Genomic DNA, 20,579 nt, shown 5'->3' with positions numbered 1-20,579 from the left:
GCACAGGTTGACTTGGGTCCAGATAAATTCCTGTCAGACAAAGATCTTCAGTCGACCATGAAGCTCCTACCCAGCCTCACTGTATGTATACTCGTTAAATAGATTTGTGGATAGCAGATTTCTTCTACCCACTGTCAGTATGTATGTATGTATCATCTAGCTCCTACCAATGCTGTCTGTGGGAATATTCTCTTAAGAGGCCTCACAGTACTGTATTACTGCCTGCCGGGAATTAAACTGCCCGCCCGCCCCCAGACTGCCCGCCCGCCCCGCCCCCAGACTGCCCGCCCGCCCCGCCCCCAGACTGCCCGCCCCGCCCCCAGACTGCCCGCCCCGCCCCCAGACTGCCCGCCCCGCCCCCAGACTGCCCGCCCGCCCCCAGACTGCCCGCCCGCCCCCAGACTGCCCGCCCGCCCCCAGACTGCCCGCCCGCCCCCAGACTGCCCGCCCGCCCCCAGACTGCCCGCCCGCCCCCAGACTGCCCGCCCGCCCCCAGACTGCCCGCCCGCCCCCAGACTGCCCGCCCGCCCCCAGACTGCCCGCCCGCCCCCAGACTGCCCGCCCGCCCCCAGACTGCCCGCCCGCCCCCAGACTGCCCGCCCGCCCCCAGACTGCCCGCCCGCCCCCAGACTGCCCGCCCGCCCCCAGACTGCCCGCCCGCCCCCAGACTGCCCGCCCGCCCCCAGACTGCCCGCCCGCCCCCAGACTGCCCGCCCCGCCCCCAGACTGCCCGCCCGCCCCGCCCCCAGACTGCCCGCCCGCCCCGCCCCCAGACTGCCCGCCCCGCCCCGCCCCCAGACTGACTGCCCGATTCAGCTGATCTGATGTATTCCTTATTTAGATACAATCCTGTTGCCCAGATGTAATATGCTTCCCCACAGGAATGTAACCACTGTACTGCGCCTGCGTTCCAAATGGCACCCTATTCCCTATTTTTATAGTGCACTACTTTTAACCAGGGCCCATAGGGCTGCCTCTTAGTACCTCTACCCTCAGTCGTAGATAACAGTGTCAAAGTGAAAGTTTCCGGCATTTTGCAACCCTAGTCGATAGACTGTTGTGCCCTTTATTGATCTATTGTCACTACTTTGGAGATAAAACAACACTTAGTCTATCTCTATTTACTAAACAAACCTGTTTAATGTATAGGCCTTTTATCTGTTGTTTTGGACAATACTAGGCTGGTATCACAAAAATCAACCAAACTATGATCAGATGATTGTGATCAGATTAATATAAGGGAATATCGAGGTGAAACCAAAAGGAGAACAGTCGTTGATAAAGTCAATCAAAAATCGATCTGGTTTAATTCAAGTTGCAACAAGGAGAGAGAGATCGATCCCCGGTCACCACTATCAGAACTGTTCTGCCAAAAAGGGTAGCTGACCTTCTTAGAGAAAGCCCCGGTAACTACTTTCAGAACAACTGTACGAATTATTATTTAAAAAAATAATAATAAAAATAATAAATGCATGGAATGTCTGCATTCACTACTGTAAGTCGCTCTGGATAAGAGCATCTGCTAAAATGACTAAAAATGTATAAATGTAAATGTTCTGCTAACAAGGCCACTGAATCTTGGAGGAGCCCTAAACAAGGCACAGTGTGGATCTGTACACACTACAATAACACAACTCTTCAGCAAGTCAAAGGTCTGCTTTAGGGGGACTATAACTCTATCCACACGGGACTAGTGTTACTATAGTCGGTTATGTAAATATTAAATACAGCATATCCGTTTTTTCCAGTGGACGATTCGGACGCGATTTAGTTTTAACCAAACTGCCCCTGTAATATTTTTGACTGTTATGACAGAAGTCGTGAAGCTCTTCTAGGCGTGTCTAGGGACAGTCTAATATTGACCTAATGACCTTCAGTTCACATGTCTAGGGACAGTCTAATAGTGACCTAATGACCTTCAGTTCACATGTCTAGGGACAGTCTAATAGTGACCTAATGACCTTCAGTTCACATGTCTAGGGACAGTCTAATAGTGACCTAATGACCTTCAGTTCACATGTCTAGGGACAGTCTAATAGTGACCTAATGACCTTCAGTTCACATGTCTAGGGACAGTCTAATAGTGACCTAATGACCTTCAGTTCACATGTCTAGGGACAGTCTAATAGTGACCTAATGACCTTCAGTTCACATGTCTAGGGACAGTCTAATAGTGACCTAATGACCTTCAGTTCACATGTCTAGGGACAGTCTAATAGCGACCTAATGACCTTCAGTTCACATGTCTAGGGACAGTCTAATAGTGACCTAATGACCTTCAGTTCACATGTCTAGGGACAGTCTATTAGTGACCTAATGACCTTCAGTTCACATGTCTAGGGACAGTCTAATAGTGACCTAATGACCTTCAGTTCACATGTCTAGGGACAGTCTAATAGTGACCTAATGACCTTCAGTTCACATGTCTAGGGACAGTCTAATATTGACCTAATGACCTTCAGTTCGGAGAAAGTCAGAATAACAATGCATATTAATAAGAACCGTGAACTTTAACCTTCAGACATTTAATTACCTGACGGATTTGGCAAGTTATCAATTCATTGGCACAATATTGTCCACCTCTTCGTCTTTTAAAAGTACGGCACAAGGAAAGTTGATATGTGACAAAACAGATCGTAACGTACAGAGCACTTTTGTTTTAAACATCAATTTGTTCCCGTGTTCTTACCCAAACTGGGCCCCAGCTCCTGTTGAATTTCGTAAAATCCCTCAAAACACAGGGATGACGATTCACACGGGGGAAGTATTATCAAACGAATCCCCTCAGAGTAGGGCGTACATTACCTGAGCTCCCCCAGTAAAACGAATCCCCTCAGAGTAGGGCGTACATTACCTGAGCTCCCCCAGTAAAACGAATCCCCTCAGAGTAGGGCGTACATTACCTGAGCTCCCCCAGTAAAACGAATCCCCTCAGAGTAGGGCGTACATTACCTGAGCTCCCCCAGTAAAACGAATCCCCTCAGAGTAGGGCGTACATTACCTGAGCTCCCCCAGTAAAACGATTGAATAGCATGAAGTGTCCATTCTGGCGTCAACCACTATCAACACGCATATCAACATTACATAACATTCACTGTGAAATGGAGTGACCGTCAACATTCCATAACATTCACTGTGAAATGTAGTGACCGTCAACCCTTACAATTCACTGTGAAATGGAGTGGCCGGCGACATTCCATAACATTCACTGTGAAATGGAGTGGCGACATTTCATAACATTCACTGTGAAATGGAGTGGCGGGCGACATTCCATAACATTCACTGTGAAATGGAGTGGCCGGCGACATTCCATAACATTCACTGTGAAATGGAGTGGCCGGCGACATTCCATAACATTCACTGTGAAATGGAGTGGCCGGCGACATTCCATAACATTCACTGTGAAATGGAGTGGCCGGCGACATTCCATAACATTCACTGTGAAATGGGGTGGCGGGCGACATTCCATAACATTCACTGTGAAATGGGGTGGCGGGCGACATTCCATAACATTCACTGTGAAATGGGGTGGCGGGCGACATTCCATAACATTCACTGTGAAATGGGGTGGCGGGCGACATTCCATAACATTCACTGTGAAATGGGGTGGCCGGCGACATTCCATAACATTCACTGTGAAATGGAGTGGCCGGCGACATTCCATAACATTCACTGTGAAATCACGTGTATTACAGACGGTGACAACATCAGTATGCTAAGCATGGTTACTTACTCCTAATTGAAAATGAAGATATTAATCTTAAATATTCCCATTACACATTTTAATACCTAGTGTGGGGTCAGAATATGGGACAGTAGTTAGTGTGGGCTAGATTACATTTCTATGTAACCACCTGACCAATAGAAAATCATGTACTTTCTCCCTCATAACGTGACCTGTCATACTCTTGACTTTTTCCCCCACCCTTACCCTTTCTCAAGCTCTCTCTCTGTAGTTCCCAGAGCAATAGGTCGTAGCCTAAGCGTGAATCCCAAATAGCACCCTATTACCTATGGGCCCTGGCGCAAAGTAGTGCACTATATAGGGAATAGGGAGCCATTTGGGTAAACGTAAGAGAAATAGGGGTTTGGGGAAATAAAATCTCATGACTGCCTGAGCTGAACGCAGTGCAAATACAAAACGTTTTCTGTCTCTCTCCGGTTGCGTCCTTAACGCAACCCTATTCCCTATATAGTGCCCTATTTTTGACCAGAGCCCTATGTCGTGCCCTATGTCGAAAATAGGTTGGCATGTGGGACATCGTCTCTGTCTGTAGCACAACAAAACACAGTTACATTATCCATGCTAAGCATGAGTTTAGTCAGCTGAACATATCATCTCCCCTCCATTCACGCTCCCCTAGTCAACATGAGTTATTGCCAATTAATACGCTAACTCAGGTTTAATACTTCACTGTGTAAGTTTCTGCCTTCGTTCTCAATGGCACCTTTATGGGTTAAAAGTACTGCAATACAGTGGGGTCCCAAATTATTGACACCCTTGATAAAGATTTTAATTACATGTTTTTTTAAATGTAACCTTTATTTAACTAGGCAAGTCAGTTAAGAACAAATTCTTATTTACAATGACGGTCCTGCCCCGGCCAAACCCGGACGACGCTGGGCTAATTGTGCTCCGCCCTATGGGACTCCCAATCACGGCCAGATGTGATACAGCCTGGATTCGAACCAGGGTCTGTAGTGACGCCTCTTGCACTGAGATGCACAGTGCCTTAGACCGCTGTGCCACTCGGGAGCTGAGATGAGCACAATTACTGTATAAAAAGAATAATTCAAACACTGAGCTATATTGTATGCTGCCAGAAAAGGGGATAATTGTATTATTTTATACTAGTATAATTTCTCAGAAGGAGATTTTGTTCAGAAGTAATATTATTTTGTTGTTTAAAAATAGGTGTCAAATTATTGGCATCCCTAAATATTCTTATAAATAAAGTAGTCAAAAGTGCCGTATTCCTACAGCGCAACGACTACATCAAGCTTGTGATTCTAGAAAGGTGTTGGATGCATTTGCAGTTTCACCATTACCAATAACATGGGAGTTTAGCATGATCTTTGACCCTCCTAACTTTCTCACTCGTCATTATTCACGACTCATTCAGGATTATTCATAATCGTGGTAGTGTCCACATTAACGAATAACGTTTTTTTAAAGAAATTCTATTCTTATTTACAAAAATACAAATTACAAAATGACACAGTACATTGTTACCATTACATAAAATAATCTGAAAACGCAAACCAAAACGAACTGCAAAATGCATCCAACATGTTTATAGAATCACAAACTTGATGTAGTCGTTGCGTGGTAGGAACATGGCACACAATACTACACTACCGACAACTTTATTTATAATAATATTTAGGGGTGCCAATAATTTTGACGTCTTTTTGAGAGAGAACATTTTTTACTTGTTAACATGTCTCGGAGACAGATTTAGTTTATTATTAAATATAATTTCTACATTTTTGGGGCGGATCATACAATATAGCTCAGTTTTAGAATTATTCATTTTATCAGTTATTTTTGCTCATCTTTATCAAGGGTGTCAATAATTTGGGAATCCACTGTACATAGGATGCCTTTTGGGATGCAGACACTCTCCAAATTGAGGCAGACAAAATGGCTGAGTGAGTTGTGTTGTCTAACCGAGGCAGACGGAATGGCTGAGTGTGTTGTGTTGTCTAACTGAGGCAGACGGAATGGCTGAGTGAGTTGTGTTGTCTAACCGAGGCAGACGGAATGGCTGAGTGAGTTGTGTTGTCTAACCGAGGCAGACGGAATGGCTGAGTGAGTTGTGTTGTCTAACCGAGGCAGACGGAATGGCTGAGTGAGTTGTGTTGTCTAACCGAGGCAGACGGAATGGCTGAGTGAGTTGTCTTGTCTAACCGAGGCAGACGGAATGGCTGAGTGAGTTGTGTTGTCTAACCGAGGCAGACGGAATGGCTGAGTGAGTTGTGTTGTCTAACCGAGGCAGACGGAATGGCTGAGTGAGTTGTGTTGTCTAACCGAGGCAGACGGAATGGCTGAGTGAGTTGTGTTGTCTAACCGAGGCAGACGGAATGGCTGAGTGAGTTGTGTTGTCTAACCGAGGCAGACGGAATGGCTGAGTGAGTTGTGTTGTCTAACCGAGGCAGACGGAATGGCTGAGTGAGTTGTGTTGTCTAACCGAGGCAGACGGAATGGCTGAGTGAGTTGTGTTGTCTAACCGAGGCAGACGGAATGGCTGAGTGAGTTGTGTTGTCTAACCGAGGCAGACGGAATGGCTGAGTGAGTTGTGTTGTCTAACCGAGGCAGACGGAATGGCTGAGTGAGTTGTGTTGTCTAACCGAGGCAGACGGAATGGCTGAGTGAGTTGTGTTGTCTAACCGAGGCAGACGGAATGGCTGAGTGAGTTGTGTTGTCTAACCGAGGCAGACGGAATGGCTGAGTGAGTTGTGTTGTCTAACCGAGGCAGACGGAATGGCTGAGTGAGTTGTGTTGTCTAACCGAGGCAGACGGAATGGCTGAGTGAGTTGTGTTGTCTAACCGAGGCAGACGGAATGGCTGAGTGAGTTGTGTTGTCTAACCGAGGCAGACGGAATGGCTGAGTGAGTTGTGTTGTCTAACCGAGGCAGACGGAATGGCTGAGTGAGTTGTGTTGTCTAACCGAGGCAGACGGAATGGCTGAGTGAGTTGTGTTGTCTAACCGAGGCAGACGGAATGGCTGAGTGAGTTGTGTTGTCTAACCGAGGCAGACGGAATGGCTGAGTGAGTTGTGTTGTCTAACCGAGGCAGACGGAATGGCTGAGTGAGTTGTGTTGTCTAACCGAGGCAGACGGAATGGCTGAGTGAGTTGTGTTGTTTTTCCTCTCCAGAATCCGTACATCTGCCCGGTGACGTTCGCCAACACCAGTGAGTTGTCTGCTCTGGTCATCAGGATGTTTAACGAAAAGGGAACTCTGAGGGATCTCATATGTAAGGTAAGGCACTCTGAGGGATCTCGTATGTAAGGTAAGGCACTCTGAGGGATCTCGTATGTAAGGTAAGGCACTCTGAGGGATCTCGTATGTAAGGTAAGGCACTCTGAGGGATCTCGTATGTAAGGTAAGGCACTCTGAGGGATCTCGTATGTAAGGTAAGGCACTCTGAGGGATCTCGTATGTAAGGTAAGGCACTCTGAGGGATCTCGTATGTAAGGTAAGGCACTCTGAGGGATCTCGTATGTAAGGTAAGGCACTCTGAGGGATCTCGTATGTAAGGTAAGGCACTCTGAGGGATCTCGTATGTAAGGTAAGGCACTCTGAGGGATCTCGTATGTAAGGTAAGGCACTCTGAGGGATCTCGTATGTAAGGTAAGGCACTCTGAGGGATCTCGTATGTAAGGTAAGGCACTCTGAGGGATCTCGTATGTAAGGTAAGGCACTCTGAGGGATCTCGTATGTAAGGTAAGGCACTCTGAGGGATCTCGTATGTAAGGTAAGGCACTCTGAGGGATCTCGTATGTAAGGTAAGGCACTCTGAGGGATCTCGTATGTAAGGTAAGGCACTCTGAGGGATCTCGTATGTAAGGTAAGGCACTCTGAGGGATCTCGTATGTAAGGTAAGGCACTCTGAGGGATCTCGTATGTAAGGTAAGGCACTCTGAGGGATCTCGTATGTAAGGTAAGGCACTCTGAGGGATCTCGTATGTAAGGTAAGGCACTCTGAGCCGGAGGTCTCGAATTGTAGTAATGGCACTCTGAGGGATCTCGTATGTAAGGTAAGGCACTCTGAGGGATCTCGTATGAAGGTAAGGCACTCTGAGGGATCTCGTATGTAAGGTAAGGCACTCTGAGGGATCTCGTATGTAAGGTAAGGCACTCTGAGGGATCTCGTATGTAAGGTAAGGCACTCTGAGGGATCTCGTATGTAAGGTAAGGCACTCTGAGGGATCTCGTATGTAAGGTAAGGCACTCTGAGGGATCTCGTATGTAAGGTAAGGCACTCTGAGGGATCTCGTATGTCAGGTGAAAGGCACCTCTGAGGGATCTCGTATGTAAGGTAAGGCACTCTGAGGGATCTCGTATGTAAGGTAAGGCACTCTGAGGGATCTCGTATGTAAGGTAAGGCACTCTGAGGGATCTCGTATGTAAGGTAAGGCACTCTGAGGGATCTCGTATGTAAGGTAAGGCACTCTGAGGGATCTCGTATGTATGGTAAGGTCTTGGCCAGGTCGCAATTGTAAATGAGAACTTGTTCTCAACTTGCCTACCTGGTTAAATAAAGGGGAAATAAAACAAAAAAGGTGAAAGGCACCTGAGGGATCTCGTATGTCAGGTGAAAGGCACCTTGAGGGATCTCGTATGTAAGGTGAAAGGCACCTTGAGGGATCCCGTATGTCAGGTAAACATATCATCACGGCTGGGTTGTGTTCATTAGGACACACCATAACAACGAAAACCAAACAAGCGTTTCTTATTGGACAAATTCAACTAATATCTCCCTGTTTTGTGCTTACTGACCATGGTGCTGCTGCTGCTCTCAGGTTGATCTGACCGTGGTGCTGCTGCTGCTCTCAGGTTGATCTGACCGTGGTGCTGCTGCTGCTCTCAGGTTGATCTGACCGTGGTGCTGTTGCTGCTCTCAGGTTGATCTGACCGTGGTGCTGCTGCTGCTCTCAGGTTGATCTGACCGTGGTGCTGCTGCTGCTCTCAGGTTGATCTGACCGTGGTGCTGTTGCTGCTCTCAGGTTGATCTGACCGTGGTGCTGCTGCTCTCAGGTTGATCTGACCGTGGTGCTGCTGCTGCTCTCAGGTTGATCTGACCGTGGTGCTGCTGCTGCTCTCAGGTTGATCTGACCGTGGTGCTGCTGCGCTCAGGTTGATCTGACCGTGGTGCTGCTGCGCTCAGGTTGATCTGACCGTGGTGCTGCTGCTGCTCTCAGGTTGATCTGACCGTGGTGGTGCTGCTGCTCTCAGGTTGATCTGACCGTGGTGCTGCTGCTGCTCTCAGGTTGATCTGACCGTGGTGCTGCTGCTGCTCTCAGGTTGATCTGACCGTGGTGCTGCTGCTGCTCTCAGGTTGATCTGACCGTGGTGCTGCTGCTGCTACTCAGGTTGATCTGACCGTGGTGCTGCTGCTGCTACTCAGGTTGATCTGACCGTGGTGGTGCTGCTGCTACTCAGGTTGATCTGACCATGGTGGTGCTGCTCTCAGGTTGATCTGACCATGGTGGTGCTGCTCTCAGGTTGATCTGACCGTGGTGCTGCTGCTGCTCTCAGGTTGATCTGACCGTGGTGCTGCTGCTGCTACTCAGGTTGATCTGACCATGGTGGTGCTGCTGCTCTCAGGTTGATCTGACCATGGTGGTGCTGCTGCTCTCAGGTTGATCTGACCGTGGTGGTGCTGCTGCTCTCAGGTTGATCTGACCGTGGTGGTGCTGCTGCTCTCAGGTTGATCTGACCGTGGTGGTGCTGCTGCTACTCAGGTTGATCTGACCGTGGTGGTGCTGCTGCTCTCAGGTTGATCTGACCGTGGTGGTGCTGCTGCTCTCAGGTTGATCTGACCGTGGTGCTGCTGCTGCTCTCAGGTTGATCTGACCCCTTCACACTCCTGGGAAATGGCCTATATGGATATGATTCTTACAGAAGAAATATGAAAATCATAACCATGGTAGCAATTGAACGGGAACAATTAGGAGATTATGGGAACATGATTAGACTAAAGGTGAAGACACAACAGTTCTCCTGACACAAGACTGAATCCAAGCATTACACTGCATTTTACATTTACTGTACTTTTCGCCGCATTTTGTTGTTGATGATAATCTGAAAATACTCTGGATATATTTAGTAACATAAGAAGCTATTTTGAGCTTTACGAGCTGTGGCTGTTGAGGAACTAGAGAAAGCACACTTGTAGTTTTGTTCGGAACACAACCCTGTGTCCTCGCCATCACACAATTTACTGTTGTTTACGCAATCCAAAAACAGTCCTTTTTCTAAATACCATATCTGGGTCAGGTGGGCGTCCATTTTAAAAGCTTGTTCTATTGCCAACATGACTAGCTAATACGATATTAGTGTTAGGTTTTTGCAATGAAATTGAGGAGGCAGATTCAATGCTGCAGGACTTATTTATTTATTTATTTTTTAAATATTAATTTAACTATGTTCAAAGAGCCATCCTCCAGGACCCATCAACGTTGACGAATATACAGTACGTCGTCTTTCACAGGCTTTAGGAAATGTGTTGATTTTTTTTGGGGGGGGGGGTTTATTTTTATTATGATCCCCATTAGCTGTTGTGAAAGCAGCAGCTAATCTTCCTTTGGATCCACATGAAACATGATATAATACATCATGTTTGTAGACGAGAATAGCTCAAGGACAGAGATGCATATATTTATTTTAAAAAGGCACACGTAGCCTACATATCAATACATACAAACTATCTAGGTCAAATAGGGGAGAGGTGTTGTGAAGTGTTGCTTTATCAGTTAAAAAAAAAAACAGGTTTGCTGTTCATTTGAGCTGTAATGGCTCTATATAATACTGTACGCTTTCTTTATTCTGGATTTGGGGACTGTGAAAAGACCCCTGGTGGCATGTCTGGTGGGTTAAGTGTGTGTCAGAGCTGTGTGTAAGTTGACTATGCTGATGTTGTACTCACAATCCGGACATACCCACAACCAAAAACCCTGGATGAACGGAGATATCCGTACCCACCGAAGTCTCCCTGCCAAACGAGTTTAACACATTCTGTGCTCCCTTCGAGCTATCGTGGAAGACTGTCGCTGCTCCGGATGACCAGGTGCTTTCGTTTTCCAAAGCTGAACGTGATCCACATAAACTGGACTGCAGTAGAGAGTCTGCAGTTTTATATTCCTAGGGGACTGAGGACTTGACAAAGACCACGACTCTTGTCAAGATGGCGCAACAGCGTCTATACTTTCTAAGGCAGTTGAAGAAATTCGGCATGCCACCCCGGGTCCTCTCGAAATACTACCGCTGCACCATCCAGAGCGTCCTGACCCCGGTTGCATTACGGCCTGGTACGAGAATTGCTTCATCCACGACCGCAAGGCCCTCCCAACGGGTGGTGAAGACAGCCCAGTACATCACTAGGAACGTGATGTAGCTAGCTAGTGCTGTTTAGTTAGTTTGTTCTCGCATCACTTGTCATGAAGCTGGCGCTGCTCTCCTCACTCACTCAACTAGCTGCACCGCTCCCTGAACACACCTCTCCGGCCCTCCCTCTCTCTCTCGACAACAGCCTGCCTCACTGTCTTTGTGAAATTTTAATGTTAATTTTACATTTTCTATATAAATGCCATGGCGGTCACGATGCAATTTAGAAGGTGCATTACAAACCTGCAACCCGCGACCAATACATTTTCACCCGCAACATTGTTTTTCAAATAGGCCAATATGAATGGAAAGCCGCAGACATGTCAACCCTGCTCGTCACTCTGTGATCAAGGAACGGTTCTCTCCATGAGTGAAGGGGCAGGGCGTGGGAAGCGCCGAAGTTAAGTATCACATTTTAACAAACCACAACATTTGAAATACCGTTATAGAAGGTAAATGGGGGGGGGAACCCAAACCGGTCCTCGTATCAATACCGGTATATTGTCAAATACTGTATACAGCCTAGCTAACTCAACTCCACGATTTGCGTTGAGCGCCGACTGGTGTGGGTGGACTGGACCTGGCGCTATCAAAAACGACTAAAAACTTTATCAAAAAGAACAATGTCGTATGTAATTGCGGGCTATTCTTCTGGGCGCTGAAATTCCAGTTTTTGTACTAACTTTTTACTCATCACATAAGCTGCTGCTACGGTTTATTATCTGTCACTCTATTCCTAGTTATATGTACATATCTACCTCAATTACCTCGTACCCCTGCACATCCACTCAGTACTGGTACTCTGTGTATATAGCCATGTTATCATTGACTCAGTACTGGTACTCCCTGTATATAGCCATGTTATCATTGACTCAGTACTGGTACTCCCTGTGTATATAGCCATGTTATCATTGACTCAGTACTGGTACTCCCTGTGTATATAGCCATGTTATCATTGACTCAGTACTGGTACTCTGTGTATATATCCATGTTATCATTGACTCAGTACTGGTACTCCCTGTATATAGCCATGTTATCAGTACTGGTACTCTGTGTATATAGCCATGTTATCATTGACTCAGTACTGGTACTCCCTGTATATAGCCATGTTATCATTGACTCAGTACTGGTACTCCCTGTGTATATAGCCATGTTATCATTGACTCAGTACTGGTACTCCCTGTGTATATAGCCATGTTATCATTGACTCAGTACTGGTACTCTGTGTATATATCCATGTTATCATTGACTCAGTACTGGTACTCCCTGTATATAGCCATGTTATCAGTACTGGTACTCCCTGTATATAGCCATGTTATCATTGACTCAGTACTGGTACCCTGTGTATATAACCTAGTTATCATTGACTCAGTACTGGTACTCTGTGTATATAGCCAAGTTATCATTACTCAGTACTGGTACTCTGTGTATATAACCTAGTTATCATGGACTCAGTACTGGTACTCTGTGTATATAACCTAGTTATCATTACTCAGTACTGGTACCCTGTGAATATAACCTAGTTATCATTACTCAGTACTGGTACCCTGTGTATATAACCTAGTTATCATTACTCAGTACTGCTACCCTGTGTATATAACCTAGTTATCATGGACTCAGTACTGGTACTCTGTGTATATAACCTAGTTATCATTACTCAGTACTGGTACCCTGTGTATAGAGCCATGTTATCATTGACTCTGTTCACAAGGGCCTGTAAATAAGCATTTCACTGTTTTAGTCCACACCTGTTGTTTAACCAACGTAACAAATCAGATTTTATTTGTCAACTGTACAATCAAACACAGTGATCATAAATGTTGACACTGTAAATTTATAATTTTATAATCGGGTAATGTGAAGTGCACGTTTGGACTCGGGTGTTTTGGCTCGTATGACGTCAAAGCTGTATTTTATTATAATCCTCAACGTCTCATCTTTCAAAATACATGGAGTCCTTTTTAATGTACAGCATGTCCCTCACTCTGACAACACAACATTAGCAAGACCAATCAGCAGGAGGGATGGGGGGGAGCTTCTTGTGATGCGCAGTGCTCAAGTTCAGATCGCCTGTCAGTCAAAACCCATACAGAGCTGTGAAGCACAAAGCCTGACCTCATGTATAGCATGTTACTGTACAGCCTCTGACCTCACGTATAGCATGTTACTGTACAGCCTCTGACCTCATGTATAGCATGTTACTGTACAGCCTCTGACCTCTGACCTCATGTATAGCGTGTTACTGTACAGCCTCTGACCTCATGTATAGCATGTTACTGTACAGCCTCTGACCTCACGTATAGCATGTTACTGTACAGCCTCTGACCTCTGACCTCATGTATAGCATGTTACTGTACAGCCTCTGACCTCATGTATAGCATGTTACTGTACAGCCTATGACCTCTGACCTCATGTATAGCGTGTTACTGTACAGCCTCTGACCTCATGTATAGCATGTTACTGTACAGCCTCTGACCTCTGACCTCATGTATAGCGTGTTACTGTACAGCCTCTGACCTCACGTATAGCATGTTACTGTACAGCCTCTGACCTCTGACCTCATGTATAGCATGTTACTGTACAGCCTCTGACCTCTGACCTCATGTATAGCATGTTACTGTACAGCCTCTGACCTCTGACCTCATGTATAGCATGTTACTGTACAGCCTCTGACCTCATGTATAGCATGTTACTGTACAGCCTCTGACCTCTGACCTCATGTATAGCATGTTACTGTACAGCCACTGACCTCTGACCTCATGTATAGCGTGTTACTGTACAGCCGCTGACCTCATGTATAGCGTGTTACTGTACAGCCTCTGACCTCATGTATAGCGTGTTACTGTACAGCCTCTGACCTCATGTATAGCGTGTTACTGTACAGCCTCTGACCTCATGTATAGCGTGTTACTGTACAGCCTCTGACCTCATGTATAGCATGTTACTGTACAGCCTCTGACCTCTGACCTCATGTATAGCGTGTTACTGTACAGCCTCTGACCTCACGTATAGCATGTTACTGTACAGCCTCTGACCTCTGACCTCATGTATAGCATGTTACTGTACAGCCTCTGACCTCTGACCTCATGTATAGCATGTTACTGTACAGCCTCTGACCTCTGACCTCATGTATAGCATGTTACTGTACAGCCTCTGACCTCATGTATAGCATGTTACTGTACAGCCTCTGACCTCTGACCTCATGTATAGCATGTTACTGTACAGCCACTGACCTCTGACCTCATGTATAGCGTGTTACTGTACAGCCGCTGACCTCATGTATAGCGTGTTACTGTACAGCCTCTGACCTCATGTATAGCGTGTTACTGTACAGCCTCTGACCTCATGTATAGCGTGTTACTGTACAGCCTCTGACCTCATGTATAGCGTGTTACTGTACAGCCTCTGACCTCATGTATAGCATGTTACTGTACAGCCTCTGACCTCTGACCTCATGTATAGCGTGTTACTGTACAGCCTCTGACCTCACGTATAGCATGTTACTGTACAGCCTCTGACCTCTGACCTCATGTATAGCATGTTACTGTACAGCCTCTGACCTCTGACCTCATGTATAGCATGTTACTGTACAGCCTCTGACCTCTGACCTCATGTATAGCATGTTACTGTACAGCCTCTGACCTCATGTATAGCGTGTTACTGTACAGCCTCTGACCTCTGACCTCATGTATAGCGTGTTACTGTACAGCCACTGACCTCTGACCTCATGTATAGCGTGTTACTGTACAGCCGCTGACCTCATGTATAGCGTGTTACTGTACAGCCTCTGACCTCATGTATAGCGTGTTACTGTACAGCCTCTGACCTCATGTATAGCGTGTTACTGTACAGCCTCTGACCTCTGACCTCATGTATAGCGTGTTACTGTACAGCCTCTGACCTCTGACCTCATGTATAGCGTGTTACTGTACAGCCTCTGACCTCTGACCTCATGTATAGCGTGTTACTGTACAGCCTCTGACCTCATGTATAGCGTGTTACTGTACAGCCTCTGACCTCTGACCTCATGTATAGCATGTTACTGTACAGCCTCTGACCTCTGACCTCATGTATAGCGTGTTACTGTACAGCCTCTGACCTCTGACCTCATGTATAGCGTGTTACTGTACAGCCTCTGACCTCTGACCTCATGTATAGCGTGTTACTGTACAGCCTCTGACCTCTGACCTCATGTATAGCGTGTTACTGTACAGCCACTGACCTCTGACCTCATGTATAGCGTGTTACTGTACAGCCTCTGACCTCTGACCTCATGTATAGCGTGTTACTGTACAGCCTCTGACCTCTGACCTCATGTATAGCGTGTTACTGTACAGCCACTGCATTCCAATGTAGGTGTTTATTTGTGTCCAAATCTGCCACTTTCAACCCGTATACGGGTAGGAATGTAAAGGATTAAAACCATAACCTTTCAACCCGTATACGGGTAGGAGTGTAAAGGATTAAAACCATAACCTTTCAACCCGTATACGGGTAGGAGTGTAAAGGATTAAAACCATAACCTTTCAACCCGTATACGGGTAGGAGTGTAAAGGATTAAAACCATAACCTTTCAACCCGTATACGGGTAGGAGTGTAAAGGATTAAAACCATAACCTTTCAACCCGTATACGGGTAGGAGTGTAAAGGATTAAAACCATAACCTTTCAACCCGTATACGGGTAGGAGTGTAAAGGATTAAAACCATAACCTTTCAACCCGTATACGGGTAGGAGTGTAAAGGATTAAAACCATAACCTTTCAACCCGTATACGGGTAGGAGTGTAAAGGATTAAAACCATAACCTTTCAACCCGTATACGGGTAGGAGTGTAAAGGATTAAAACCATAACCTTTCAACCCGTATACGGGTAGGAGTGTAAAGGGTTAAAACCATAACCTTTCAACCCGTATACGGGTAGGAGTGTAAAGGATTAAAACCATAACCTTTCAACCCGTATACGGGTAGGAGTGTAAAGGTTTAAAACCATAACCTTTCAACCCGTATACGGGTAGGAGTGTAAAGGATTAAAACCATAACCTTTCAACCCGTATACGGGTAGGAGTGTAAAGGATTAAAACCATAACCTTTCAACCCGTATACGGGTAGGAGTGTAAAGGATTAAAACCATAACCTTTCAACCCGTATACGGGTAGGAGTGTAAAGGATTAAAACCATAACCTTTCAACCCGTATACGGGTAGGAGTGTAAAGGATTAAAACCATAACCTTTCAACCCGTATACGGGTAGGAGTGTAAAGGATTAAAACCATAACCTTTGCTATGTTTTTTAATTTTTTTTACACTTCTCATGTTGGTTAATTTTCAATTGAAGCTTTCCTTCCTGACTGTAGGTGAAACCTAAAGAGGCCTTTATGAGAGACAGTCACTCGCCACACCCCACAGACACACATCCAGGGTCTGGAGCTGCAGCAAATCAGGACCTACGGACGACAGATTCTAGAGGTACACACACATACACACACACACACACAGGGCGGAGCGCAGCTCGGCCCGCGCGCAGGGCACACACACACACACACACACACAGTGGTCTGGAGCTGCAGCAAATCAGGACCTACGGACGACAGATTCTAGAGGTACACACACACACACACACACACACACACACAGTGGTCTGGAGCTGCAGCAAATCAGGACCTACGGATGACAGATTCTAGAGGTACACACACACACACACACACACACACTCTGGTCTGGAGCTGCAGCAAATCAGGACCTACGGACGACAGATTCTAGAGGTACACACACACACACACACACACACACACACACTCGCCCCACACACACACACACAGTGGTCTGGAGCTGCAGCAAATCAGGACCTACGGACGACAGATTCTAGAGGTACACACACACACACACACACACACACTCGCCCCACACACACACACACAGTGGTCTGGAGCTGCAGCAAATCAGGACCTACGGACGACAGATTCTAGAGGTACCCACACACACACACACACACACACACACACACACACACACACTCGCCCCACACACACAGTGGTCTGGAGCTGCAGTAGATCAAAGACATATATGGAAGACAGATTCTGGAAATGTAAACGCACACAGAAAGAAGGAACACTATAATATTTGTAAAATGTGGTCTTTCAATATCTTTTATTCCCTCAACCACCCCTGGGACATTACACACACACACACACACACACACACAGCTCAAGGCCATGTTCAGCACCCCCAGGATCGGGCGGTGTCACCCTCTGGATTAGACTCCAGATTATCACCCCCCTGCAGCTATTGAATGTCATTTGTCACACTACATGTCACTGTTAAAGCCACGGTCCTTAATTCCTATTTCAATCAATGGCAGTCCAGTCACTTGGTTTTGCTACATGTTCAGAGTGACACCATCCTAAACTCTTGTTGTGTTTGTTTCCCGTCAGGTTCTGAAGTTCTTCCATGACAAAGGCTTTCCGTACGGTCACCTCCATGCCTCTAACATAGTGATAGAAGATAACACATGTAAAGTACTGGACATAGAGAACAGCCTGCTGGGCCTGCCCTCGTACTACCGGCCCTACATCACACAGTTCAGGAAAATCAACGTAAGTACTGGTACGGCCTGCCGGGCCTGCCCTGGTTCGGCCTGCCCTGGTTCGGCCTGCCCTGGTTCGGCCTGGCGGGCCTGCCCTGGGACGGCCTGCCCTGGTTCGGCCTGGCGGGCCTGCCCTGGGACGGCCTGCCCTGGTTCGGCCTGGCGGGCCTGCCTACCCTGGTTCGGCCTGCCGGGCCTGCCCTGGTTCGGCCTGGCGGGCCGGGTCTGCCCTGGTTCGGTTGGTACAGCGGGATGTGTGTCGGTGGGTACAGTATGTTGCTTGCCACACCAGGGTTGTGTGTTCGATTCCCACAGAGGACCAATATGAAAAAGTAATGGGATTTTTTTAAATGTATTTATGTATTCACTTACTACTGTAAGTGGCTCTGGATGAGACCGTCTGCTGAAAGACTACACTGTCCGTTTTAGATAGTTATGGTAGTGTCATTAATACAGATCACATGGGAATGCAGTGTCGGACAGTACCCACCTTTTCTACATAGGGCGTCACTAGGGAAAACTCAGAGCCCTACTTAAAGGACTGGTTTTGAGGACGTAGGTGAAGCCTGCTCCTAATTTAAAAAGCATTCTCAATGAAGGAATCTCCAGTAAAAGTCTATTCCAATTGAGTCAAGGTCTGGGAAACCAGTCTAAAGGGGTGATGACGTGGATTATAAGTGTTCTGTGGTGACGAGTGTTTTTAAATGTATTGTTTTTCTGTAAATGTCAAACCTGCTTCCCAACTAGCGCCCTACTCCCTACCCAACTAGCGCCCTACTCCCTACCCAACTTGCGCCCTACCCCCTACCCAACTAGCGCCCTACCCCCTACCCAACTAGCGCCCTACCCCCTACCCAACTAGCGCCCTCCCCCTACCAACTAGCGCCCTACTCCCTACCCAACTAGCGCCCTACTCCCTACCCAACTAGCGCCCTACTCCTACCCAACTAGCGCCCTACTCCCTACCCAACTAGCGCCCTACCCCCTACCCAACTAGCGCCCTACCCAACTAGCGCCCTACCCCCTACCCAACTAGCGCCCTACCCCCTACCCAACTAGCGCCCTACCCCCTACCCAACTAGCGCCCTACCCCCTACCCAACTAGCGCCCTACTCCCTACCCAACTAGCGCCCTACCCCCTACCCAACTAGCGCCCTACCCCCTACCCAACTAGCGCCCTACCCCCTACCCAACTAGCGCCCTACCCCCTACCCAACTAGCGCCCTACCCCCCTACCCAACTAGCGCCCTACTCCCTACCCAACTAGCGCCCTACCCAACTAGCGCCCTACGCCCTACTCCCTACCCAACTAGCGCCCTACCCCACTAGCGCCCTACTCCCTACCCAACTAGCGCCCTACTCCCTACCCAAATAGCGCCCTACCCAAATAGCACCCTACCAAATGGCACCCTGCCCAACTAGCACCCTACTCCCTACCCAACTAGCACCCTTCCCAACTAGCACCCTACTCCCTACATAGTGCACTACTTTTGAGCAGAGCCACTAGGACTTTGGGGTGCATACCCTAATGTATTGTTCTTGTTAACCCTTTCAGACGACAGAGAGTATAGATGTATACTCGTTTGGACACTTACTGTATGAAATGACGTACGGAAGACCTCCTGATGCTGTGCCTGTCGACCAGTACCCTGCTGTACCCAACACCTCAGTGGGTAGGTCCAACACCAGTACCCTGCTGTACCTAACACCTCAGTGGGTAGGTCCAACACCAGTACCTAACACCACAGTGGGTCGGTCCCACACCAGTACCTCACACCACAGTGGGTCGGTCCCACACCAGTACCTCACACCACAGTGGGTCGGTCCCACACCAGCGTCCCACACCACAGTGGGTCGGTCCAACACCAGTACCTAACACCACAGTGGGTCGGTCCCACACCAGTACCTAACACCACAGTGGGTCGGTCCCACACCAGTACCTCACACCACAGTGGGTCGGTCCCACACCAGTACCTCACACCACAGTGGGTCGGTCCCACACCAGCGTCCCACACCACAGTGGGTCGGTCCCACACCAGCGTCCCACACCACAGTGGGTCGGTCCCACACCAGCGTCCCACACCAGTACCTACACTACTTAGGCTGCGTTTACACAGGAAGCCCAATTCTGAGCTTTTTCTACTACGCAGTCTTTTGAATGGTGGTGCCTCTGTAAGGTCTTACATTTCTCTATCCTTTCTCCTAATGAACATGACCCTGATGTCTCCCCTGTCCTCTCCTCTCTCCTGATGTTTCCCTGTCCTCTCCTGATGTCTCCTCTCTCCTGATGTCTCCTCTCTCCTGACGTCTCCTCTCTCCTGACGTCTCCCCTCTCCTGACGTCTCCCCTCTCCTGACGTCTCCCCTCTCCTGACGTCTCCCCTCTCCTGACGTCTCCCCTCTCCTGATGTCTCCTCTCTCCTGATGTCTCCTCTCTCCTGACGTCTCCCCTCTCCTGACGTCTCCCCTCTCCTGACGTCTCCCCTCTCCTGACGTCTCCCCTCTCCTGACGTCTCCCCTCTCCTGACGTCTCCCCTCTCCTGACGTCTCCCCTCTCCTGACGTCTCCCCTCTCCTGACGTCTCCCCTCTCCTGACGTCTCCCCTCTCCTGACGTCTCCCCTCTCCTGACGTCTCCCCTCTCCTGACGTCTCCCCTCTCCTGACGTCTCCCCTCTCCTGACGTCTCCCCTCTCCTGACGTCTCCTCTCTCCTGACGTCTCCCCTCTCCTGACGTCTCCCCTCTCCTGACGTCTCCTGATGTCTCCCCTCTCCTGACGTCTCCCCTCTCCTGACGTCTCCCCTCTCCTGATGTCTCCTCTCTCCTGATGTCTCCTCTCTCCTGATGTCTCCTCTCTCCTGATGTCTCCTCTCTCCTGATGTCTCCTC

The 20,579-nt window shown here is 47.9% G+C and overlaps 1 protein-coding gene across 1 annotated transcript in view; it reads left to right on the top strand.

Moving 5' to 3' along the window:
- The window catches only part of pxk (PX domain containing serine/threonine kinase), a 71,644-nt gene that overhangs the window by 12,178 nt on the left and 38,887 nt on the right, over positions 1 to 20,579 (top strand). Inside the window, exons 7-11 of the mRNA XM_082967748.1 lie at positions 7 to 81; positions 6,880 to 7,006; positions 16,498 to 16,577; positions 17,543 to 17,704; positions 19,250 to 19,367. Coding sequence (XP_082823874.1) covers positions 7 to 81; positions 6,880 to 7,006; positions 16,498 to 16,577; positions 17,543 to 17,704; positions 19,250 to 19,367 — 562 coding nt within the window. The remainder of the gene's footprint in view (positions 1 to 6; positions 82 to 6,879; positions 7,007 to 16,497; positions 16,578 to 17,542; positions 17,705 to 19,249; positions 19,368 to 20,579) is intronic.

The sequence above is a fragment of the Salmo salar genome, chromosome 22 (assembly GCF_965601325.2).
Source record: "Salmo salar chromosome 22, fSalSal1, whole genome shotgun sequence".
Taxonomy (NCBI): Eukaryota; Metazoa; Chordata; class Actinopteri; order Salmoniformes; family Salmonidae; genus Salmo; species Salmo salar.
Note: the sequence above shows the minus strand (reverse complement) of the source record. Positions and strands in the feature narration are given on the sequence as shown.